The sequence below is a fragment of the Stegodyphus dumicola genome, chromosome 3 (genome assembly GCF_044657685.1).
Source record: "Stegodyphus dumicola isolate Sdum_Otavi_A_Nest chromosome 3, ASM4465768v1".
Taxonomy (NCBI): domain Eukaryota; kingdom Metazoa; phylum Arthropoda; class Arachnida; order Araneae; family Eresidae; genus Stegodyphus; species Stegodyphus dumicola.
Window position 1 is genome coordinate 67,838,643 of NC_140770.1, and position 27,566 is coordinate 67,866,208.

Here is a 27,566-nt window from a genome sequence, read left to right on the forward strand (position 1 = left end):
CATGCAAAATGAGAGGAGCGTTATGCAGAAAGTGTCACCGTTTTTTTCTCAAAGCTGGTCGGAGATTGTGCTTCAAACTGAGCAGTAATACTGCGCAGTGACGGTCTGCTGTGGGGGAATGGTATACGTTAGGATGACACCATCACAGTCGTACACGAGAATCACCATAACTTTCACATTGCTGGGGTTCTGACGAAATTTCAAACGTCGTGGTGACCCATGATGACGCCATTCGTTTGATTGGTGTTTCAGTTCTGGCTGGTATGATCGGGCCCAAGTCTCATCCAGCGTAAAAAAGCATCTCCTTCGCGCTCATAGCGCTCCAGGTGGGTTTGGGCAGCATCATATCGTAGCCATTTCTGCATTTCCGTCAATTGATGTGGAACCCATCGTGAAGCAATTTTTCTCATGGACAGGCGTTCCTTCAGAATGTGCAGCACAGTCATATGTGCTAATCCTGTTTGTCCGGCCAGCTGACTAATCGTTTGGCGGCAATCACTGTCCATTAGTGCAGCAACAGCTTGCACATCTGCATCGCTGACACTCGGACGACCTGGCCGCAGCATGTCTGCCACGTTTTGGCGTCCTTCATTGAATGCTTTCACTCATCTTGCTACGGTTCTGTAAGGCAATGCAGATTCCCTGCAAGCCTCTTGAAGCCCTTAATGACACTGTCATGCTGTACGACCTCTGGCACATTCAATTTTTATCCAACATCGTTGTTCTTGTTTTGAAAACATCCTGACAACACTTACTTTTAGACCACAAGCTAATAAAAGGATCCGTTCTTCGCGTTACTCCGCATGCATGTGACCTAGGCAGGACGAGTCTTTTTGCTGAGAGGTAAGGTAGGTATGTAGTTTACGTGTGGTATACGCGATATTCTTTGGTTTTGTTGCGTAGCGTTTTTTCAGGTGTGTTGCCACTATTAAAGTTCCAACCCTCGTATTAGTAAATATATATCGGAAATTCTATTTGACATAATCAAAAGTTCAAGCTTACTTTTATAAAATTGCTCTAAGAGTCTGCAAAAAATAATAAGCCAGATCCAATTCGAAGATTAAGGAACAACACAATCTGCAACATTAACTGAATTAGATAATTTTAGATTAGCTTATACCGTCCATTATACATTAAATGCGCATGCGTAAACGTATTTTGGGCATGGACACACGCATATTCGCAGCCATAAAGGTCTTACGCGCGCACGTAAACGCCTATGTGCAAAATTTGTAGCTTTGAGGTCTGGATTATAGATCATTCCGGATTATGGGAATTAACGACTTTTGACTGTATCTTGTACAAAAATAATCTTTTTAAAATCTTTGAACAGCAAGTTTTTCATCCCACTTGATAAGCATCAATTATTCATAAGTACTATATAATGCTAACTTACACATTATTAAAGAAAGAAATTTACAAAAACAAGAAATGGAAATGTGTTTTTGGGATAAATTGAAATATATGAAAAGAAAAGATTATTTCTAAACAAGAATATATGCAAATTTATATTGAAATTAGAGAGAATGAATGAATAAATAAAAAGAATCATTAAAGTTAAAATCGATTTACAGAAACACAAAACTGAAATGTGTGTGTATATATATATATAAAGGCCTCTTAGAGCCTAACATTAGATATGATGTCTTTCTTTCAAAAATAAATTGAAACCATTAGAAATAAATCTTTATTTTGTCTATGTTAGCATTTTAAATAGTTATATTTTGTAGTTCACTCTAATTTTTATACATAAATTAATAATTATTTAATCATAATGTTTAATAACTATTTCAGATATATATATATATATATATATAATGATTATCTTTTTATAAAACAAATAAAAGTAATACAAAATTAAATCTAAAACTTTATGCTTCTGGAAATTAAAATACTTTTCTGCAATTTATCCATCAGTACTACTGTATACACACTTGAAAGCTATGATTTCTTGATATAATTAGCTTTATCATAAAGCTAGTTGTCATAAATAAATCATAAAGATTTCCTTAAAAAATAACTCATCCATTAATAATTTCCTTAAAAATAATTATAGCAATACTCTTCATGCATAATACTTAATTCATATTTTATAAAAGAATACATATATATTATTAACAAGCTACAAGACTGAAATTTTTTTATCACTTAATACCAACAATTATAAATTTTATGTATATTAATATGCATGTAAAGACTGATTATGTAGTTCTTCGAGAACATCAGAAGTCTAATTTAGCTTAAAGCATTATAGTACACTAAAAGTGGAAAGCATCATTCAATAAGTTTTAATATTAATTTCACATGCAGTAAGCAATAAAAATCTGAGTTTGTTCAAAAATGTCTTTTATTTTAAATATTTATATAAGAACAGCAAATGCATGATTAAATTCTGACATAAATTCAAGAACATTTTCAGATATAAAATACAACATAAGTTTAAAAGCTGACTGGAATTTACGTCTGAAATATATTAAATATACTATATACATAAAATTCAAAAATATTACAGTATGTTTATAGTGCTTATAAAAGCTATGCAGTACACACCAAAATGAGGCTGCAAGGTATGAAATATTTTGTTCTAATATAACTTCTTTTTTGTAGCAGTGAAGCGTTCCATATACTGTAAATAAATAGAACAAATCCAAACATTAGATACATTGCACATATTAAGTGAAATTAAGTGGTATAATAAAATGTACAAAAATAAACTCTCACATATAACAAACAAGCCCGAGTACATTATTAAAAAATATCATTTAAATATAATCATCAAACTTTAGTAACTTTTTAGAGAAATGATAAAACGTTTATATTCTTCATATAGATAATTTCTGCTAACAACAATTACTAAATCACAAGCTAGTTTTTTAATTATGTTACAATCAATTTATAAATTATTTTAAAGTATAACAATAACTCTCAAGATTATTTTCATATATTGCTAAGGATCCAACATTTAATATTTTATGCATACAATCTGAATGCTAATTCAAACCAAGGATATTCACAGCCCCATTATATTCATTCTCCTGTTTTGTTTAAATTTTTATAACTAACATAAACATTCATTATTATTCTCAGACATACATATTCTCAAACAATTAAGAATAACTGCAGTTCATAAACTGAAAGTAAATGCAAAGTTTTCTTTAAATTCTTTTCTCGATTGTATCTTGTACAAAATATTTCCATTTCAAATAGCTCTCTCAACAGGCCTGTCATTTATGAGAAAACTGTAAACAGTCTTTTTAATAACACTTATTTATAACTGAAATTCATATTTATATATGTAAAAAAGAAACTACAGCCATTTTAAAAATTTATTTCCACAAAAATATATTTATGTATTCTTTTTTAAAAGAAAATTGACTGACTACAACAACTACAGAGGGAAATTAGCTTGTTATTACTTTCACAAAAAATATTTAAGATATTTCAGACTAAATGATGAAGGAAAATAATGGCACAGGTAGCTAATTTTTTATTTTGAGAAACAAAAGGGAATAATACACTGAATTCAAAGAAACAGTACAAGGTAGAAACACATTATTCTTAGTTAACTAGAGATCATAGTTGATTAGAACAATGCAAGTATGGTTTAAAAGCGAAAAAAAGTATAACAAGACATATTAAAAATCATAAAAAATTCATAATTCACATCAAAGGCCTTTTTCTAAAAGAAATTTCCTATGCAGAGATAAGCAAAAAATCAGTTACATGTCACTGATTAATAACTGAATTATAATGTAATTGGAAATGTAAGTAATTCAATTGCAATGTAATTAATTACACTGCAGTTACTCATACTCATATTTAGTATGTAATAGTGGCTATAATTAATGATTATTTTCCAATTGTAATTTGGAATCCTTCTATTACAATGTAATTATAATTATAAACTGGGCAATTAAAATATAATTGTAAGTATAGTTAGTTCAATTACAGCATAACTGTATTATAAATAGTACAATCACAATGCAGTTGTCATTGCAATTAATTCAATTACAATGTAATTGCAATTACAATTAACTCAGTTACAGTGCAATTATATTATAAATTGTACACTTACATTAAGGGTAATTGCAGTTAATTCAATTACAATGTAATTGTAATAGCACAATCCATTATTACAATACAATTACTACATCAATAAAATTATAGCTGCAGTTATAGTGTACATACATTAACTAGAATTATTAAATTGTAATTACACTGTAATTCTGGTTAATGTAAAAATAGTGTGCTTCCCTCAAAGTGTAATAACAGTATTCACAGTTTATAGGCACAGTAGTTTCATATATAAAATATATCCACCAAAAACAAAATTTGCAGACATGATCATGCCTCAGAAATTGATGTATGAGATGAAAGGAAATAATCTAGAAGTAGCTTTGAGGAATTACATCAGTGGAAGAAATATAATATCTTAATTAAATTTTCATGTCATTTACATGTGTACATTATTTCTAAAATTTAAGCTATCTTTTACTACCTGAACAAAGTTCGTAATTCACTGCAGTTACTTGGTATTTAAAACTATATTTAATGCAGCTATAATTGCAGTTATAACATAATGACTTTTAGAGTTACAGTATAACTGGAAAATCAATTTAACTTGTGGGTTAGCAGTAAGAGTAATTGAGACTCATTTTTGAACAGTGGTTGATCAATTTGAGTTTAAATTCCAGCAAACAATCTAGATGTTTGGATATCTTCCTGTTTTTTTTTTTTTTCCCCTTCTATTACACAAAATAACTTCCGTGAGAATGTTCTCCATGATGACATCCTTACCCTTAGATGCTTTGTCACATTCAATTAAACAAACAATACTCACAGTTAATAACATTACTACAAGTTGAAGTTCGCACATTAATTAAATAGGATGGTCTTGGATAGAAAATGATATTTCTTAATAATAATATGCTTGTTTATTTGTATCTGACACTATAAAAAATAGTATGGGGAGGTGATCCACTTGTAAAACAATGTATTTTAACTATTTAGTTAAAATATTGGTTATTTAATAAAAGCCTATTTCATAGTTAATATCATTACTACAAGCTGGAATTTGCTTATTAATTATGTAGGATAATCTCGGAATATAAGCTCATTTTTCTGCATTTCAAAGTCTACCAGCAGCAGAGTTGTAAGACTGATAATTTGTGTAGTTCGGCCCTGATTTAAATCTCAGTGAATGGGCTGGCTGGATAAGCCTTTCCATGGTTTTCTCCCACATATGAAGATCAGACAATATCATTAAGATCATACAGGTGTATTCACTTGTAAGTAAATAATATTTTTAAATTAGAAAATGGTTGTTGTTTAGATTTTGTTACTTTCAATTTAAAATCTCTAGCTAAGATTCTCCAATTTGATACATCTTCTATATTACCTCTCATCTCAGCTGTTATTCTTGCTGCCTTTGGAATACTGTCCACTCCAAACTTTATCTTATGCAGCAGTGACCATGTGATGGGCACTGAGTATCTCAGAGTATGTCTTGGAGTATCTGTTCAGCTGTCTCGGGAAAGATTTTCGATACATATTGGAAGGCTAAAGAACAGTTACAAGCCTTACAGACTAACTGACTTTTGTTATCGATATTTTTGTTTGTTCACTGTTCACAGTTTGATGCTTCTTCTTTCTTTTTTATGTTTTTAGTTAATTGTTTCTCTTTGTGTGTTTGCGCTGTTTTCAATCTTGTGAATGACGTATATCAAGTGCTACTGCTAGAAATTTTAAAGAAAAAATACTTTAAATTCTTTTTTGAAAATACGGGTTGTATTTAATAACAAACTAATTCACAATAATCAGTACTGTTATTGAAAATTTTAATATACATAGCAATTAAGCAGGATGATTATGGATAATTTTCTATCAATCAAAGTGAACAATGATTCAGTTGTGTAAGATTATGAAAATTAGTCTAGCCCTGTTACAGATACCTTTGTGAAACGGAAAGTCTAAATGAAGCTTTTTCTGATAAATTTTCTGTGTAACACACACACATATATATACATATATAAATATGTGTGTGTGTGTGTGTGATGAAAGCAAAATTTAGAGGTACTGATGAAGAACACGTAGCAGTGTTGTTAGGCATAGAACGTAGATCCATATTGAAGAAGGAAGAATTCTTGATTGTGCAGAATACTGAAATGCTGATTCCCGATGAATAAGAAAGTTGGCAATCAAAGCAGATTAAATTTTAATTTTGATTTAAATTGAAATTTGTGGCCACAATCACTTGGCACTCTAATTGTGCCTATTTCTAAAACATTTACATTTTTGATACTATTGCAATGGAAAGAAAGCATAGAAAAATAGCATCTAAGCAGCAACAGAGACACCAGCGAAGTGCACATTTATCCAATATGGAAGCTTACTTTGGTATAGGTTAGGAAAATTTCAGTTCTCAAAGTTTTGAAATAACTACACCATCAGCATTGCACAGAGATTAATTCTCCACAAAGGCATCCCTTTCTATTGGAATGCAATCGTTGTTTGCTTTCATTTAAATGAATAATTCAAATCCACATCTGTCGTTGAGCATCATATACACACATATTCATTTAAAAGAGTTATGCATATTTGCTTCTATATGAAACAGTCAAGATTAGCTCCTGTAAATATAATCCACTTTATCTATTACAAACTGCAGTACATGCAGAAACTAAGCTGAATGATGCCACATGGAAAATACTAATAATTTCTTATATGCAATTATCCCTGTGAATTATTTAACAGTTAGTTATACAAATGGTGAACTATTTTGGATATACTGTCATTCACTACAATTTTCAATTATGATCACAATTTCCTTAGGCTATGTAACTGTGATTATCTAGGACAATTACTTTCCTAACTGTACTTAACCACTGCAATTAAAATTACTATCACAATTAAATTATAATTCTAAATATATTATTCCATTGCAATTGCTAGTAGATTTCTAATTGATAATTCTAATTGAAAGAGCAGTTGCATTGTAAATGTAGTTACAAAGTAATTGCATAATCTAATAATGATTACTTTTTGTTCAAATATGGTCCTATGATTCCCAGAGAGCCACAAGATGATTTGAAACAATATTTTTATCAAATAGAAGTTGTTTCAGGTAGAATGTGATAATATTGAAAAAAATTAAACTGAAAATGATTACATGATGAAAATACAACACACTGTACAGAGGAAAAGTTAAACAAGTTTCCTCTATCAAATGAAACTAATTAAATGACAAAAATAATTTTTGCATATTTCAAAGAATGGAAGAAACACATTTACAAGATGTTTCTACCAAAATAGTTTTACACAGCATCAAGCCAATCTTCAAGACTTTTTCATATTTCATGAAAAGAAATATGTTTAAATTATGAAATCATGAAATTAAGGTGGTAATTGCAATAAAAAAATTTTAGATCCAAAATATGCTATAGCACTAACTTGATAGTTATAGCATACAATAATTATATTTTATTGAATTCTTATTTTTATTAATTAATGTGGAGAAGCCAGAATACAGTTTTATCACATTTGAAGAGATCTTAGCAGCTACTGTTGCCTACTGACCACCTTTACATTAAATGAGATATTCTTTGCTCTTATAAACAGAGCACTTATTTTTAAAGCATTGTCAATAAAAAGTTTTTGAAGTGCATCAATCTGCTTTAGTTCTTTGTTTATTGAAACAACTTTAATTTCTAATTTTTAGAAAAATTTTATCCTCTTGTTGTCCTGTAACAGAGGGGGGGGGGAAACAAAATTTTTAAAAGAAATTAGGATGTAAAAGATGACATTACAGATGAATATTTTTCCATGAAAAGTCACCTCACTTTACTTTTCATGGAAAAATAGGGGGAGGAAAAAATTATTGCCTATTTTATTTTTGTGATCAAAATTGGATGCACTTTATATCGAGTTGATTAGTTTGAAAAATATATATATATACAAAATCATTCTTTGCAAGGAAAAATGCCATAATATTAATACTAAACATCAAACTTGAAGCTTTACAATGAAACACTCTACACAGTGTTCTATTTCTGAGCAAAGAAACATAGATATATTTATATATAGAGAGATTTCTTTACATTTTGTTTTGGAAAAGAATATTTCACTCCAGTGAAAGATATAAAAATCTAAAGTCATTTCATAAAATTCATTCAATTTTTTAAAAAAATATTTAAACATTTTCCAAATCTTTACTGATATAAAAAGTATGATCGGATAAAAACATTATTTGCAAATAATATGCATATTGTTCACATTTCTTGGCCATTACAAGTGGTACTAACAAACATGAAGTTATATCCCTGAAATAGAAACTATCAGAGTTTTAAACTTCAGAAAAACGTACTTTATTATGAATGCAGCTTTTCATGTTTTTATCCCATTTAACTCTTCATAGCTACAGCATATTAAAACAAGCTTGTTTACATGCAGTATCATTAGGAAAAAAACCGATATCAGATATCAGCCAAATATAGATTTATTGTGCAATAAGCACCCAACCATATACATCACATTAGATAAATACCGATTTCAGAACCTAGATCACTTAAAAAAAATTCCACATTAATTTCTTTCCTTAATTTTTTTCTTTCTTTGGTTAATACTACTTTTAATTATTTTTAAAATTTATTTTTACCTTTCTTTGTCTATTATCATGTAAATAAAATAGACACAATAATAAATTAAATAAAAATATCAGGGTACTTTTCCGTTTTGCCGGCGCAAGCGATAAAGTCGCCAATAATGGTACAACCGATGCCAAATGGAATATTCTCGCTGGTAACCTTTTACACCTCATTTTCAAAACAAGTTGCTGCTTTTTCTTATCAGATTGATTGTTTCTTTCAGTACTGGCATATAATTACATAGAATTTTTATCAGATAGTTCAGTTTTATGTCTAAGGTCATTTTCGGTAATTAAGTCAATTAGGATGCAATCACAGCGCTTAAGCCGAAAATATAGAAAAGGTAAAGTCAAGGGTTAAATTCATCGATTCTAATGAGAATGCATTAGCGAAGTAAAGATTTGCAGTTTTACATAATTTCTGAGTAAGCTATTCGTACGAATTGAAATATTTCTTGCATTTAAACTTGTGTTCCAAATTAAGATTTAACTTGAAATTAATGTAGATAATTACTGAGAGCATTAGATTTTTGTAGAGTAGTTTACGTGAAATGAGATCGCTTGGGGTCATGTGATATGAACCGGAGAATCAGGATGTTGAACCATGAAAACGTAGTAAATTCTTAAATTAATGTCTTTTTACAAATTTGCTGTCTTTATTTATTGGCTTTTTATAAAATTTTAAGCGATATTAAAATGTTTATGCCTTTGAAAAAAGAATTCTTAGAACTAACATTTTTTAAATATTTTTTATGTGTATACTGTATGTTGTCGCCAATAAAGCCTGCTTGGCGAGATTTGCGCCGGCGAAACGGAAAAGTACCAATATCAGTTACCTTTAATACATAAAACTAACCATGCACAAAATATTTAATCAAAAAATTACAGGCTATATACAGAAGGGACTACAAATTATAGTTGTGAAACAGAATTTCAAAACTATAATTTGGTCGATGACCTCAGGTGAAACAGAGTTTCAAACAGCACAACATACTCTTATGAAAAATACTCATTTATAATGTGCTTATACAAACAGTCAGCAGTAATAGAAACATATGATTTATAGAAAGTTTCAGTTGTTCAAAATAAATTTACTTTGAAGTTCACTGCCTGGATTCATCACTTGCAAACTAGCTCATCTGAAGGAACTGAGAATTGAGACACATCTTTGCGGTTGCATTAAAGTTTTTTGTTTCATTATTAAATCATGTAGATGTCTTAAATATGTTCATTTATTCTCATGTTTGATTTGTTGCATGGGATTAGTGATACAGTTCAAACATTAATTGCCTTATTTCAGTTTTAGACTTTTTTCATTGTTCTAGTTATCATGTTAATCGTATCATCATTTCATCTCAACTTCTTCACTGGAAAACGTGATAGCCAGGATCATTTTTCTCTTTTAACCAAAAATCAACTACCTTCCAGTGACACTTTACTGAATGAATTATTCACAAACAACACCATTTAAACTTGTTCCACAAACAGAAATGTGAATACAAAATTTCATTTCATATACACACACAAATAACACAGACTAACACAATAGAGTAATAAATTATAACAGACATATGTATAAAGGGAATTATCAATAACCTGAAACACAAATGGGATTTTAGTCTCAGCTCCTGCAATATTACAAAACACTAGTAAAAACTAATCAAGAGTAAATGAAAGTGGCCAAATGAGGTGTGAATCATTACACTAAACAAAAATCACGTAATGGGAAATACTTATGTTTTGCATTCAATCTACACTCTTCATCTATGACCACTGTTTAGAGAGTTTACAGTATTTGGGAGAGCTATGATTAAGAAAAGTATGGTTTAATAGTATCCATAACGATGTGATCTTATAGCATTTAAATCCTGCAGATTTTGTAAAATCCTTTAATTAGCACAATAAAGGAACATGGGTACCTGACTTCTGTAGCAGTCCCTTGGCCAGAAAATTCTATTTATTTCATTTAATGTAATCTCAGCAATTTATCTTAAAAATCAACATATATAAACATATCAGAAAATTCATATTTACGGATTCTTTCTGATGGGCACAGTTCAGTAATAGTGCCTCAGACATCAACTACAGCATTTTTCCATTGATGGAAGATCACAAATAGCATAATGAGTACTTTACAGGAAAGAAACTAATATACTGACACAATACTAGTACGGCCAATTAGTCAGATCACTTGTTTCTCACACATATGCACATCAGTTGCTGTTTGCTTCTTGCCAATCTGTGCAGAAACACCCCAAATCAGCATTCTTGACAAATTGTTACAGACGACAAGTATCGGAATACACGTGAAGAATACGAAAAACTTATGCAATTACTTGATAAAAGAATTATTTTTACCAAAAACTGCATGTTGGCAGCTGGTACTGGGCAAAATAAATTTGAATAAGACTGGACTGAAATACTGCCTGAAATATTTCTTCCCATTATTAAAAATATGATGCGTACACCACATGACTTCCTTGTATGGAATATTAAATTATACACAATTTTTTCCTGCATTTCATTTAAACTTTTTCATTAGAAATATATTTCTCATTCAATTAATTCTGTTCTCACTTTACAACAAAGCAAAAATGCACAAAATCTCAAAATATCTATATTATTAAAAATTAAAAGTTATAGATAAACATAAACCACAAAATATGGTTAAAACAATTAATTTTTTTTTTTTTCCTCAACAATTAAAATTACAGTTTCTATGCAAAAACAAGCAACTGATGAATATATCATGTTCAGAAATTGAAAAGCTCAGAATATGTTCAGGATGTTATTTGCAATGCTTGAACAGTTACTTTATGGTTAAAATTAATTTAATGGTACAATAAGTTTTGCTATACAGTCAAAAGTCGTTAATCCGGACTCGTCAGGACTTTGGTGATTCCGGATTATCGATTTTTCCGGATTATAGATCATCACTTTTTACAAAATTAAAAATATAAAACCGTAATTTATGAAATAAAGAACAATTATGATCTAAAGGGTATCAAAATTTACAAAAAGAAAAAGCTTAATATTTATTTGTTTACTTTATTAAACATTTCTTTCATCGTAAGTTGTTTAAGTTACTTCGTTTCATGTGATAATACTTTCTCTTTAATTCTATTAAACAGACATAATTTCTTGTTTAGTTACAAAGTTTCGCTGTTCAAGTACTATAATTGCTGTGTCGAGAATACCGACTAATTTGTCAATCAAATTTTTTTGTTTTCAATAACCTCTGTCATTTTCTTCACTATCGGAAGCAAATTATAATGATGAGGAACTTGTTTTAAATCATATCAAAGACGGAGTACATCGAGATGAAATACTACATTTGGTAAGGAATTATAAGCCAAATAAAATAAAAACATCTGCCCTGAAGATAAGGATAGTGCCAACAGATGAACTTCCAATTCACTGCGCGCCGCGGCGTTCCCCCCGCCGAGCAGTGTGAAATTGATAAACAGATTTCGTATTTCGAAACATACTTTCGCTTTAGATCCTTTACGTATTAACAAATATATATCGGAAATTCTATTTGATATAATCAAAAGTTTAAGCTTACTTTTATAAAATTGCTCTAACAGTTTGCAAAAAATAATAAGCCGGATCCAATTTGAAGATTAAGGAACAACGCAATCTGCAACATTAACTGAATTAGATAACTTTAGCTTAGCTTACACCGTCCGTTATACATTAAACGCGCATGCGTAAACGTTTTATGAGCATGCACACAAGCATATTTGCAGCCGTAAAGGTCTTACGCGCGCACGTAAACGCCTATGCACATGAGTCAACGCGGCGCATGCGCAGAAAGTTTGTAGCTTTGAGGTCCGGATTATAGATCATTCCAGATTATGGGTGTCCGAATTAACGACTTTTGACTGTATAGATCCCAAACTGGAAATTATTGAAAGTCGTCAATTAAATGTTATATCATACAAAATATCTCCAAATAATTCTAAAAATTTTTTATTTTGGTCATACAGAATTTGAATTTCAAGTGCCAAATTGCATGTAAAAGCAAAGACTGAAATAAGTATAAAAAGATAAAAAAATTGTCTTTTACAGATAACATATTAAGAAAGTTACTCTTTAAATAAAAAAAAGAGGGAAAGAAAGAGCACTGATAGGGAACTTGATGGAGAAGAGGAGATCTAACTTGATTTGAAGGGAGAAAAAATAGTAAATATAGAGACAATGCTAAATGACATGGCTGGAGATAAGGGAGGGAAATGACATAAGACCATATGAAATGGAGTGCAAAATTAAAAACCTTATGTACCAATTTAATATAAAAATAATTAGTAAATGAATATAAATATTTAACTTTTAGAACAGTAACACATCCAATAAAATAAATAAAGAAATAAAAATTCTATACACGAAATAATACAAACAATTACTTTTTCCCATCCTTCACGAGCATGAAGATCCTTTGCTTCAAAAAGATTACCATCTATGGCAAGAAGAGAAATTTGAGAATCAGTGAGTATTTTTTCAGGAACAGCTTGTAACTGAAGGCAGTTTTCTTCTAAACGTAGGACTTTTAATTTAGTACACTCAGCTATGGCTTCAGATAAAACTGCAATCTGAAAATTAAACAAAACTATGAAATAAAAATGCATCAATATTACATAATCTGAAAAGTAATGAAATTTACTTATAAAATATATGAGATTAAATGTATCTTAAACTAAGCTTTATTTGAAATTAATACCATGGGCATTTTCACACAGAAAAGAAGTGTTAATTATAAATTCTGTAAAATAAACATTTTAAAACAAAGCCAAAATTGTTATTTATGACTGAAAAATAAGGGAGGCAGAAGCAATAATGTTTTTAAATGATTGTAAATTATCCTTAATAATATAGGGAGTCCCTTTTTTTAACTTAAATTTTTAGCCCTAGGTAAATCACCACCAGATTTCATTTTAAGATAAGGCTAAATAATGAAATATAATATTAACTCTTTTAGTGCCAAATGATTAACAAGTGGCCACTTTAAATGTCTTTCCTTTGATAGTGGCAGAAAAATCCACCTCACTTGTAAAAAATGCTGTAACCATCCAGCTTCCCTGGATCACATGGGTTGAATCGGACTTTGTAAGGGGGACTTAACATCTGATCCCCTTATTGTTATTCAGTTTTTGGCTGTTAAGAACCTTCTGGAGCTGAACATCAGATCTTTTGAGGATAAGCAACAACAACAACAGTACCAAATGAATTTCAACTAATGCAGTTAATCTTCATCAATTCACTTAAACAAGAAATCAGTAAAAAGTAAATAAATTATAGCTAAGAATAATTTTAAGAGTTTCTACAGTTTCATATTCCATACATTAAAAATAAAACTTACTTGATTCTGATTTAAATTAATTTCAATAGCTGATATTTCTTTAACATGATCTGGAACTTCTACCAGTTTATTATGAGACATGTCAAGTAATTCAAGTCGTTTCATGTTTGAAAAAACAGAAGGCAATTCTGTAAACTTGTTTTTACTCAGATTTATTGTTCTTAAATTGACCAATTGTGCAAATGATGAAGGGAGAGATGTCAATTCATTCATGCTGAAATTTACAGTTTCAAGCTTCTTTAATGTTCCAATTTCTTCAGGTAAAGAAGCTGAAAATTTTTTTAATAATAGTTATTGAAAGCATTACATAAAATAAAAAAAAAAAAAATAAAAAAAAAATTACAATTTTATTAATAAAATTATGGTCCATTTTCTAAGAAAGGAATCTCATATAAGAAAAGTAAATAAATACCAAAAATATCAAATAAAAATGAAATAATATCATAACGTTAACCAACTCAATTAAAAGTATATAAATGTTAATCCCCGACTGTCATAATCACAAATATGACACATTGAAAGAGAAAAAAGTAATAAGATTGTAATAATGAAGAGAGAGAATCTTATAACTGAAAGGGATGATGATTTCAGAAACCACATATTTTGTTTCTTTGAAATTTAAATGTAGTCAGAAACAATATCCCTCCCCTTCTAATCCTGCCTCATCTTTTTTGCTTATACAAAGTGACAGATTAGATATGTCAATGAAAGCAATAAGCTAGGTATAAACTATATTTATTTGAAGCAAATATTGATAAAAGATGAACAGGAAGCTAAAGCAGTTAAAGATGACTTCACCAAACATTTCCATTAATTACTCAATAATTAAAACCTAAACTTTCAAGCATGTTTGTCAGGTATGTGATATAAAGATCATTACAGTGTAATTGCTTTTCTTACAATATCTGCATTGACACTTATTCTTTCTTCTTTGTGAAAGTAAAACAGATTCTTTGTTTTTGGTATAAAATTTACAACAAATTATTCTAAACAATTTGTAATGATATACTTATATGATGAAACTCCTACCTGACCTCAGATTTTGAGCATACTTTTAATCTGTCTGCATTAAAGACAAGTGATAATTTTTGATTGATGACACTAAGCTCAACAGATGATATTACCACTACAATGTCTCATTCTTTTCAGTTGCCACTAAAATTAGTGGCATTAATTCAAGAAATAACAATCTTTAAAGATATGTTGTTACATTGAAATAAAATTTATTAGTATTTGAAAAACTTTTCTATTGTGAAAACATAATTAACCTCATGATTGGCATTGCCACAAAACTAGAATGTTGATAAGAAATGTGTTTATTTCCAAGAAACTAACAAGCATATGCAATTAAATGTTGACAATGAAAATTTTGGAAGCTTCAGTGCATGGAAAAAAGTAAAATAAAGGGAATGTGGGCTTTGTGAGTAACAACTAACTTCCTTTGATAACTAAATAACATTAGCCACACAAAACATATTAAATTCACAGTGTTTTTTTTTTTTCAATAATTTCTGACTGTAAAATATTATAATACCATCAATGTACGAAAAACAGGCATTCTATAGAATGTCTAGACCAGGGGTTCTGAGCTGGGCAGAATTTCATAGTTTAAGCAGAAGGGGGAAGATGTGGATTGGATTGGATTGGATTATTTAATTACGGCAAAGCACACGAGGGCTATCTGCCTAAAGGGAGGGATGCCTTCGTGAAGGACTTTCTAAGGGAAACTGGCTCGTATACACGTTACACATGGGAAAAACCACAAAAATGCCCATGCAGCCAGCCCGTTCGCGGGATTCGAACCTCGGACCGAACTACCAGTGTTCAGCGTCTTTAACACTCGGCCGCTGGTGGGCCTGGGAAGATGTGGTCGGCCTTTTTTTTACCTATTAAATATTTAATTTAGAGTGTGAATATATATAAAAAAAAAACTACTTTTATTCAAGTTTTGGTGCTTATGAACATTTTTTTTCTTTTTTTTCTTTTACTGTATAAATCTGCATATAAGTTGACAATTTTAAGGGGAAAAAAAACCAAACTTTGAAGTAGGGAGTCGACTTATACAAGCAATAAGTTGCCTCCCATGATTGTTTTAAAGCAAAAAACGTTATAAAAAAAGACAGCATTTCCGGCAGGTGTTTGCAGCCAGAAAAATTATTGGATGGACGAAACCCTAAAGATTGATTGGCTTCCTATACAATGTCTAGATGGCACAGAAGATGATGCAATCTATCCAAGTGACAATAATGATACTAGCTGTGATGAATCAAGTGATGAAACTCATCACCACTCGTTAATGACTGAAAAAGAATTTCAGGATTTATTTGCAGATTCTGACTTTGAATCTGAATTTGAATGAAATTCTTTGAAAATTTTATATATATATTTTAAATTTTATTATGTGCTAAAACGAAAATAAGCAAAAAGTGTGAGTGCAATTTTATCAAGTACATCGGCATGCTGTTCTATCAGCAGCGATAGTGCCACTCATGCAACAAATTTCTTTTTCTGAAAATGTTTCTCAAAAGTCGGGTCAATTTATATGCAGGTATATATGGTAATTTATGAAACACATTAAAAATAATCCAAATTTAAATAAATGTATTATGTATTTTTGAAGTTTGGGAGAAAGGGGGGAATGATCATCTAAGAATGGTAAAAGGGGTGCATGGGGCAAAAATGTTGAGATAACTGGTCTAGACATCATATAGGATGCCTGATATTTTTGGACACAGCATCCAAATTATTCTAATGCATATTATTCTAATGCAAATTATTCTAATGCATATTTTCCTTAAGCATTTTATGTAATATTTAGAAATTATATAGAATGACAAATGCTATTTGAGCAAAATATTAAAAAAAAAAAAAAGATTCATGAAAAGACTTTTCTTGAAAACGCCTATATGAAAATGGAAGAAACACAATCATTAGTCATCTTGGCATTTTTCATATTGCTCACTTACTTCTGTTAACTAGTTCCCATTAACAAAACAGAGCTGTTTTCTCCCCTTCCAGCATTGGCTTTTTTATAGACAGTTTATTTTAGCACTGCTATTACATATTGCCGTGCCATGATTCCTTCTAGGATATCAGATCTTAGTCTTCCATTTCATACAAAACAATATGGGCTTAGAGTCTTTGTCAAACAAATTAAAAGTAGCATCTTTAATTACTCAGAAATAAAGACTGAAACACAAATGGAAAATTCTCTGACGTGAATATCAAATGCCACGTGCCTTGCCACGTGACATTTCAAATATCATTAATGAGAGTATTTTATAGTTTGTCTACATGTTATTTCTCATTACACAGAATGCCTACGAAATGTATGAAATATTAATTGTTTCACACTCTGACATCCCATATTCGACATTCTATACAATGCCTGCTAAACTGCTGGGAACAGCCATAATTCCCTCCCATCTTATATGAAGCAACAATATAAGCAGTGAGAACTGTCACGTTAAAAAACTCATGAATATGCCATAAAGCAGATTAATAAGACTGAATGAAGAATAAAGCTTTAAGGAACATTCAGATGTTAAAAAAAAGAAAAGGGGGAAGAGAGAGAGAGAGAAAAATGGAAAATCTGGACATGCAGCAGATGAGAGGAAATCTGTGAAATGAAATAATTAGTAGCTCTATCATTAACTCCAAGTGGAATGACTGCCTTTATGCTGACATGACCTTTTTTGTTAGTACATTAGTTTACAATTTAAATTAGTATTTCCTTGCTATCTGTTTGATGGCACTTTCATGGTCGATGGGATAATATGTTAAGTACCTACTTAGGTTTCTATCTCGAAGACAAACACATCAATGCAAAATTTAAAATTAAGCAAAACAGGAATTTTAGATCAGTGTAGATTTTGAACAAAACTCTTTTGATATCAAGGATAATCAGATATTCTCTCTCTTTTAGGAGGGAAACTATTCCTCCCCAGACTCTCACACATTACCAAATTTAGCTATTGTACAATTACTACTTAAAACATAAATATATGTTTACTGATCAATTAATAAATATCATTATGTATTTATACGATAAAAGAAGATTTATGCAATTATTAAACGAGGGATACATATATAGAGTACATATATAAGTCCGAAATCCATACCGAGTATACATATATAAGTCCGAAATCCAGACTCGTCGGGACTACGGCAATTCAGGATTTGAGATTTTTCTGGATATTAGATCATCAGTTTAAATCTAGTAAGATCACATGTAGAAATTATAAAATTAAAAAGATGAAATCATGATTTATGAAATAATGAAGTATTTATGATCTAAAGGGTATTGTTCATGCGATGCGTGCATTGTTATGCAACAATTTCAAATTAACTAGATATGGACTGTACTAATTAATATTTTATTCGACAACTTTAATCACATGCGTGCCATCTTTCAAGCAATGGCTTACTACTAACAGCAATAAAAAACTGAGCAAGCGGTTACAGGGTTGCTGTAATGAACATCTGCACCATGCAAGGCACCAAGAAGAGAAAAAATTACATAATCTTACAGTTAAATAGTCCTAATGACTTAACAGGTATCAAAATAAAATAAAATATAAAAAAAACTTAATATTTATTTGTTTACCTTATTAAACATTTCTTTCAATGTAAGTTGTTTAAGTTGCTTAGTTTTTTGTGCTAATAATTTCTCTTTAATTCTGTAGACAGACATAGTCTCTTGTTCAGTTACATTGTTGAAGTCCTGTAACTGCTGTTTTGAGAATTCCGACTAACTCCTCAATCGAAATTTTCTCATTTTCAGAAACTTCTCTGTCACTTTCTTCACTATTGGAAGTGATATTTTCTGTATCCAGAACCATACTACAAATTTTGCCATTCATTAATTGATTGGTGATTGAGAAGCTTTGTTATCACAATGAAAAACTTCTTTTATATCATCTTCATTTATTACCATTTCTCGACATTTCTTAACAAAATCTGTTAATTGGAAAATTTCATCTTCATTTTGCGATATCCGAAAACCTTTAAAATTAGTGGCTATCATCATCAAATTTAGCTATCCTTCACTATACATATTTGGCTATGCATCATGAGCTTGGCGAGTAACGACAAGTTATTCCATTAAATTTTATCTTGCTTCACTAAGACAATTAAGCCTGAATTGTATTAGTTATTTATTATACTTATGTCTATTTCTTGCACATGCTTAAAGCTTTTCAGAGTTTTGAATAAATAAATTCCTATATATACTTAAGCCTTATTGAGAGCCGACACTAGATATCATACTACCTGATGCAGCCTCTGTGACTCAATGTAGCCATATGAGCCCTGGCGCTGGTTCTGGGTTTATGTGAATAACAAATTAGTTATTTGTTATTAAATTAAATTACTTATTCTTAATTCAAATAGCCCTAAATGTAATCTTTGGGTCTCTGAGTATCATCAACAAAATCTATTTTTAGCATATGAAAAGAAATTTTTGGCAAAGTTTTCCTCGTCAACATTTTTTAGTGCGTTTAACTTAAATCTGTAATCAATAACAAGCGTAATGTCAAAATAAAAGGTTACCAAACTCCTTTATTATTCAATTACTAACATAAAAAAATGTTTAGGCAACACTACACGAGTCATTACTCAAGTTGTCATGTTTCGATAAGCATGTGGTGATGAAAGGAAAGTATAATAAATGATTCGCCAGATTGGCATCAGATCAACGATGTATCTATGTGAATGTTTGAGATATATGCCAAGCAGATACGCAGCAACAGAGCTAAATTTATGCTAAATTGATTTTTTCTTCAATAACAAGGTATTTTATTTAGAGTTGAAGTGAAATTAAGAAACAAGACTGCAGATGTTTTATTATGCACAGAGGGGGGGGAAATCAAATGCGTATGTGTAAAGCCTACGAGAAGAAACGTTGTTGGTGATTTTGAGGTCCGGATTTTAGATTATTCCGCGTATCGGACGTCCGGATTTTGGACTGCGTACTGAATAATTATTATACAAGGAATGTTAGCCAAAAAGGAATCATAAAATATTTAATCAATTCCATTAATTTTTAAGCTTAAATTGTATTTCATAATAAAAATGCATAAATGATGATTTTAACATTCTCGTTATTTTTTTTTAATTACTTATTTTTAAAATCTCAATTCTTCCATGGATTTCAGATGAAATAGCAAATACTAATAAAAATGAGTTAATTAAAATATCAACAAAAAGTCTACTTTATAATAAACTATATATATATAACTTAATCTAATAAATATTTAGAATGCACAGTAAATAAATATCAAGATATTCTAAAAATAAGAACATATAAATCTTTATTATCTTATAATGGTACCTAAAAAAGGCAGATGCAACTTACTAATTCTTATTTGGCTAGCTGACAGGTTCTTTAGATTTGTAAACTGTCCAATAGATGGAGGTATGTTTCCAATTTTATTATTTGACAAATCTAATGTCCTTAGAACTCCAACTACTTGAAACAGCTCTCTTGGAAACTAAATAAGTAAAAAAAAATTATATCTTACAGAAAAAAGTTTAAAGAATATTATTTTTCATTTGAACATATTTCAGTTATTAAAAAATTCAGATTGACTTTGCTGAGAAAAGAGTACTTACAGTATATATAAATTCATTTCCAATAAAATGGCAACAAAATTCATTTTTAATATAATTATATGCTGCAATATACTTTAGGGATAGAATATACCAAATTATCAATAAAAAATCTTTTTAACCCAAAAGAGCTATTAATCTCAAAACATGATTTTGTGAGATTAGTGGATCTATATTAAGCTGACCTCCATCATTTAGAAAACGTTCCAAAAATTCTCGACTTAAACATAGAATTGGTTGGCCTATAATTAAAGGTGCCCTTTGGATTATCGCTAAGTTGTTTCATTTATCACCAAGTTGTTGTTTCAATTATGGAAACCTGAGTAGTTGAATGTTATGAAATCCCTATTATGACATAACTGGTTGTGTGATTTTGGTGAATTTGACTGATGGGAAGAGATTTGTAAGGGCATGTTTGTGTGTTGGATGTTGGTTAGTAAGTACGTTGCTCATTTTGTGGTTTACATTGTAAAATAGCTGAATGTGGTATGATTAATTTGAAGTTTCTGCATGATTTGGAAAGAAAGGGAAAAGAAACATTTATTGACAGGCATGTAAATGAAGGTTTACTTAAGAGCCATTACAAGTGTCCTGTTTGTACGAAGAAAATGCATACGGAGAATATTTTTTACTCTTATTTTTGTGAATTTATGTGGTGATGCCAGTATATAGATTCTAGTTCAGATAATTTTAGGAAGTTTTTGGATGCTGTTAAGGAATTTCGTTTGAGGGAAGAGAAGGAAAATTTCTAAATAAAGTAAGTAAACATTTCCTTTGTGTACTGCTTAGATGCTATAACATGAATTTCCTTTTTTATGTTATTTCATTGTTTGATTTAAAATGTAGTTTATTGAGATCATATACTTTTTGTTTGGCTCTAGAGTAGAATTGGCAGCTCCTTTTGCTTTAACTTTTTAAGCGAAAATAGATCGATGTGTACATGGTTAAAGGGAGTGAGCAATGCTGAGTTTGAGAAATTCTCTGATGTTTTTTTAAGTGAAAATAGGTCGATGTGTACATGGATACCGAAATTGTGCAATTCTTTGACTTTTTATTTTGGCTTTGTGTAGCAACGATTTTTGGATTGCACAAACTTGGTGTCTATGTACCACAAAAAATCACCAATTTTTGCCAAGGGGCACCTGAAAATATATTTTTACAAATGGAATTATATGGTATTTAGATATCGTAGGAAAAGATACAATTCGACATAAAAGGTTTCATAATAAAAGTGCCAATAGCAATTACAACTGTCAAGTTTATATGCAAATACTACTCAATTCACTTTACTGTACTGCACTAGATATACAAGACAAGACTAACTAAATCTTTATTTATACATGCATAGCTCACCAAATCCACTAGTTAGTATAGGTTAATTTTTTTGACTTGGAGGTGAGTTACATATGTTTTACAAATAACTTTAAAACATGAAAAAATACTATTAGCATAGAAAATACTGAATAAGTGATACAAAAGTTCACAGTTCTTTTGTTACAAAGATCTTATTCACAATAAATTTGTACATGAAAATCAATTGGTAAAAGTATAGTTTAGTGTACCCCTTGGCTAAATTTGGCGATACACGGATACCGATTCTTTGACTAGTTATTTTGGCTTGCGATTTTTGGTGCAAAAATCGCCGCTACACAAAGCCAAAATAACAAGACAAACAATTGCACAAACTCGGTATCCATGTACACATCGACTTATTTTCATTTAAAAAAAAAAATACCCGAATTGCACAAAAACGGCATTGCGCACTCCTTTATCCACGTACACGTCAACCTATTTTCACTTAAAAAACAATCCGCCGAATTGCACAAAAATGGCATTGCTACCTCTTTTAACTTTATCCATGTACACATCGACCTATTTTCACTTAAAAAAAATCCCAGAATTACACAAACTTGCATTGCGCACTCCCTTTACTTTGTCCATGTACACATCGATATATTTTCACTTAAAAAGTCTAAGAAGCAAAAAATTCTACAATATAGGCAAACAAAAAATACATAATCTCACTAAAATAAATTTTAAACCAAACAATAAAATAACATAAAAAAGGAAAAACATGTTATACATTTAAGCACTATCAAAAGCAAATATTCACTTATCATGATTTTCGAGTTCGCTTCGTATACCCAGAGCCACGTAAAAATCAAAATATCAATCATATTCAAATGACTTTTTTCAAACCAGGTACTCTTTCTGATCGAATGCTTCACAAAGTGACCATCTGAACATTTCTTCCTACAAACCCATTCGAATCCATCTAAACGGTTTTTACGTTCGACTAGAGGCATATCCTTCCTACATACAGGACACTTATAATAGCTACTAAGTAAACCTTCATTTACACACCAGTCAATTAAAGCTCTTTTCCCCTTTTGCTTCAAATTGTACAGAAACTTCAAATTAATCTTACTACATTCGGTCATTCTGCCGTCTAAAGAATCAAACCAACACATACCACAAAAACGCTTACAAAACATCCCATGATTCAAAATTTCCCAGAATCATGAACCCGATTATGTCACAATAGGGTTTCCATAACATTCAACTTCTCAGGCTACAACTTGGTGATAAATCAAACAACAACTTCGCCATAATACAAGGGGTACCTTAAAGTCTACTCTAACCAATCAATCACTTAATCAGTACTTTTGCAGTGCTTTTTTGTTAAGAAACAGGGTATGGAGAGTTACAAAGAAACTTTTTTTTTTTATTCTGGTGATTTTCCCCCCTTTGTTTCATGATAATGTTATACAGCATTGTCTAAGCATTCCACTGTGCTAAAATGCCCACTATATTCCAACTTATCACCAGCTGATTTTTCCTTTTTCTGAAGCTTTATCTTTTTTAAGATGGCCAAGAAAGAACAAAAATTTAAAAATGACTCTGATATTAAATCAAATATAATGCATATTTTGCAAATGGTTATTTTCAGAGCCTATGAAGGCCTATTCGATTACCTGAAGAAATGTTGGAAAGATTGTGTAGACTCTTCTGGCGATTATTTTGAAGGAGAAAAATTTATTTGAAAGTTAGTAATCCTTTTTTATTTTATAAGAAACTGTCCAGTCACTTTATGAGCATACCTTGCATTTTGATTTTTCAATCAACAGAAAAAGAAGATATAGTTGGAGTATGATACAATTTTTAGAGCAGCTGCTGAACTATAGCCATCAGAAGCAGTCTGTAAAAAATTACCGTATTTGCCGGCATATAGACGCACCTTTTTATCTTTGAAAATAGGTCTGTAAAACGGGATGATTCTTATATGTGTATACTCAGTTTTTGGTTACCATCATTTCTGGAAATTTCCGATATTTGGAGTTATGCGATTTGTTTTCTTGCTTCTTTGCGGCGTGTGGGAATATTGTAGTTATGCAGAGTTCAGTGAATGTGCATGGGCTGACATCAATGATCACATTGGATGGTACAGAGAACAATTTGTTGTATGAGGACTCAGAAGATGATTTAAAAGAGGCTTCAAGTGACTTTTCATTTAGCTCTGGAGATGAATGTCTCAGTTTTGATGAAGAAAATTAAAAGGTGTTCTTTCCCAGATAGATTGGGTATTTGAAAAAAGTATTACATTGTATTTGTATTACTTTATATTTAAAATACTGTAAATTCATTATAATGATCAGTAATACAGTTTTATCCTTCAAAAATGTGTATAAAAAAGCGGTGCGTCTTATATGCCAGCAAATATGGTAATTTTCCACTATGTTTATATATATTGTCTTTTTAAAATAAATTGCTAACAAAATTGCATTAAATAAAATAATAAATAGAATTTTACAGTGTGTTTAATAATAAACTGAATTTTCTGGCATGCTTATATATGTTATTTCAAATCAGTTGCTTAATAAATTGCATTAAATGTGATAACTGATGTATATACTAAACAAGCTTCACTGAATTATGCTGTTATTTTTAATATATTGCGCACAAAATTGTATTAAATATTATAATAAAATTCTTCTATATGTATATACACTGGTTTCCAAAAGTTACATATGCATTACAAATGAGCAACTTTTGAAAGCATAATTAAATATGAGTGGCTGAAAACTACTGTGAATGCAGATGGCAATATCAAATACCTTATGTTATAGTCAATTCTTTTATAATTTTCCTCAGATAATGCAAAATTTGAAAGACCAATATTTAAAAGAAAAAAATATTCTACAAGATGTTAGACATCTTGTAGCATTTCTCTAAGGGTTTAGTGCCGTGAGATCATGTAAGAGGATAATCATGTTTCTTAACCATATAAATGAAGAAAGCAATATTAAAATAATTAAATACTATAATTGTACATGTAAAATACCTTAACTAGTTAAACCCCTATATTACTAAAAGATATAAGATGTGCATGATGCAAATTTAAATAAAAGTTGTGATGAAAACAGATTGAATATTAGATACAATATAGATACAATAATATAATAGCAAATGCCACAAAAGAAATAGAATAGCTAAACGTAGAATCAGCTATAATCTATTAGACGAATGACAGATTCTGATTATTGCATATGCCTGCAAGGCTTCTGACTCTGGTAATCTCAAATTTATCATATAATTCTTTGCAATCCTATTTTTCCATCATGAAAACAACATCATCAACAAAAATCGTCATTGAAGGATCTGCAAAGGAATAATATATTTAATGTTTATTTTTAAATTACTCTAGAAAGCCAAATTATTAATATTTATCTTTTTTTTCTTATGCTGTTTATGAAATATGAAACGTTTTTATATCTCGACTATAAAGTGGAGGGAAAATAGATCTCAGAACTGAGTTAAATTGTGATTAGTCAGTCATTTAACACACTTTTTCGAAAATTTCTGCTTTAAGAAAATTGCGTCCTTTTCGTGAGGTAGAACAAAATAATTCATATTGTTTATGTCTCAATAATTTACATATTCAAAAAGAAATTGTTGCATTCCAGAAGAAATTGTATTGCGCACTCCCTTGACATTATCCATCTACACATCGACCTATTTTCACTTAAAAAGTCAAAGAAAATTGACAAAAATTCAATTCTTCTTACTCCTGTAAAAAGCATCAAACAAATAAGTGGGCGATTACCCAAATTGTAATTGACATATTGCTCAGAAATGTCTTTTCAAATTTAAATAGAAATTTAGAATAGAATTCCAAAACGCATAGATGAACAATTTATTCTGATATATTATATTTCCTGATTTAAATTGTGTATACTATTATAAAAATTTTAGAGAAAAATTACAGCTGTTAAAGACAGATTATATTTCTACCTCTGTTAACCCAATATTTGCAAGCTGAAGCACCCCAGTCTTTTCTGCATTTTTTATATGTGGTTTTATAGCGTTTCCCATATTTGAGACAGATTAAATGTTGATGAAAGGTCATCAAATTACTGGAAAACAGGTTGTACAATCCTATCTATCAACCACTCAGCAATTTCATATTTACTTTTTACGGAAGTTTTATGGATGAGTTGAGTAGATGAAATCCAGATCATCATGGAGGAAAAAAATGTTTTTCCTTTTCTCGACTTTATTTTAATTTTATTTCTTTTTCTAGTACCTGACATTAATTACAGAATCTCAGAGAAATATGTGATCTTAAACTAAGTTAAAGACTTAGATTAGCTATAAAAATCAAATTTGTAATTTTCGAATCAGATTCCTTCTAAACGATTGAAAGGCGATAAAAACTTTATTCTCAAACACGAAACAAGGAGAAAGCAATTGCAATATTTTTTTTAATGAGAAATGGTTATTCTTATATACAAGCTTTACAAAAATCGAGTAACGGCAAACTTGCAAATGTTTTTTCGTACGTGAGTTGGCAACATTTCCTATTTGTAGATATTACAGCACCTGTGCTGGCAAATTTTATTTTATAGGACTACTACTAGTACCAAAGAATATCGGGTGAAGCCGTGCTTCAGAAAGCCGTGCTGATTGTTCTCTCATTTTGTAAGTATGACTTTTGATATGCGACCAGTCAGCTGATATGTCGAAATATAAACCAGAAGGCACCGATAAAGCAGGCAATTGCCTGAACAAACCAAAAGCAATTTCTCCTGATCCTACAGAAATTGATACATTTCTACAACGAATAGCAGAACTCCGTAATGCAGTTACTGAAGTTAAAAAAATGCCGATTACACGCGAAAGCGTAGAAATCCGACGACAATTGAAAGCCGAACTTAAAACACAGGAATCGCTTCTGACGACGGTTATGCCAAAGAAAACGATGGATAAAATTCTCGCAGCTTATCCGCCAACCAGTACGAGCAATTCTGATACACAAGATTGGACTACGGTTAAACGTAAAAAACGATCCAGACATGATAGCAACTTCTCTATAGAATCTCAAGCGCTTAGTACGAGTTCGCGATTAGATTCCCTCAATAATGAGGAATTACTCGACGACAAAATAGAAGATGTCACGAAAGCCAAAAGATAAATGATTTAACTAAGAAACCGCTAGATAAAAAATACGAACGTGATTCAAAAAGATCTATCCATCCACTCTTCATCACTGATAAAGAAAGAAATTGGCATGAACTTAAAAAGCACATAAAAGAAAATTTAAAAGTTACCAACTTAGAAAGTAAAGTAGAAGGCGATAACATCATGATCCAACTTTTTAAGCGAAGATGATTTCCGTACCGTACAAGAATATTTCGAGAAAGTACCCATCCCATTTCATACATCCCTAATCACTTGCGAGAAAAATCTCAAATCAGTTATCAAAGGACTTAACAGTCCACACTCCAATAAAAGAAATTAAGGAGGAACTTAAGTGTCGAGGAATAACTGTACTTAAACTGCATCAATTGCAGCGTATGCGTAACGACGTCCCAACCATGCTACCTGTGTTTTATTTAGAAACTCCGAGAAATGCTAAAGAAAAAGAAGTCTTCAATATCACTCACATAGCAGATATGA

General features: G+C 30.4%; 1 protein-coding gene across 1 annotated transcript; it reads right to left on the reverse strand.

Moving 5' to 3' along the window:
- Positions 1 to 2,329: 2,329 nt before the first annotated feature.
- On the reverse strand, positions 2,330 to 26,073 carry LOC118199673 (leucine-rich repeat-containing protein 57-like). The gene is made up of 5 exons (XM_035371575.2): positions 25,902 to 26,073; positions 20,356 to 20,491; positions 14,001 to 14,269; positions 13,048 to 13,233; positions 2,330 to 2,626 (listed from the first exon to the last, which is right to left on the reverse strand). The coding sequence occupies exons 1-5, from the start codon at positions 25,980 to 25,982 to the stop codon at positions 2,585 to 2,587; spliced, it is 714 nt and encodes a 237-aa protein (XP_035227466.1). The 5' UTR covers positions 25,983 to 26,073; the 3' UTR covers positions 2,330 to 2,584.
- Between the last annotated feature and the right edge of the window lie 1,493 nt (positions 26,074 to 27,566).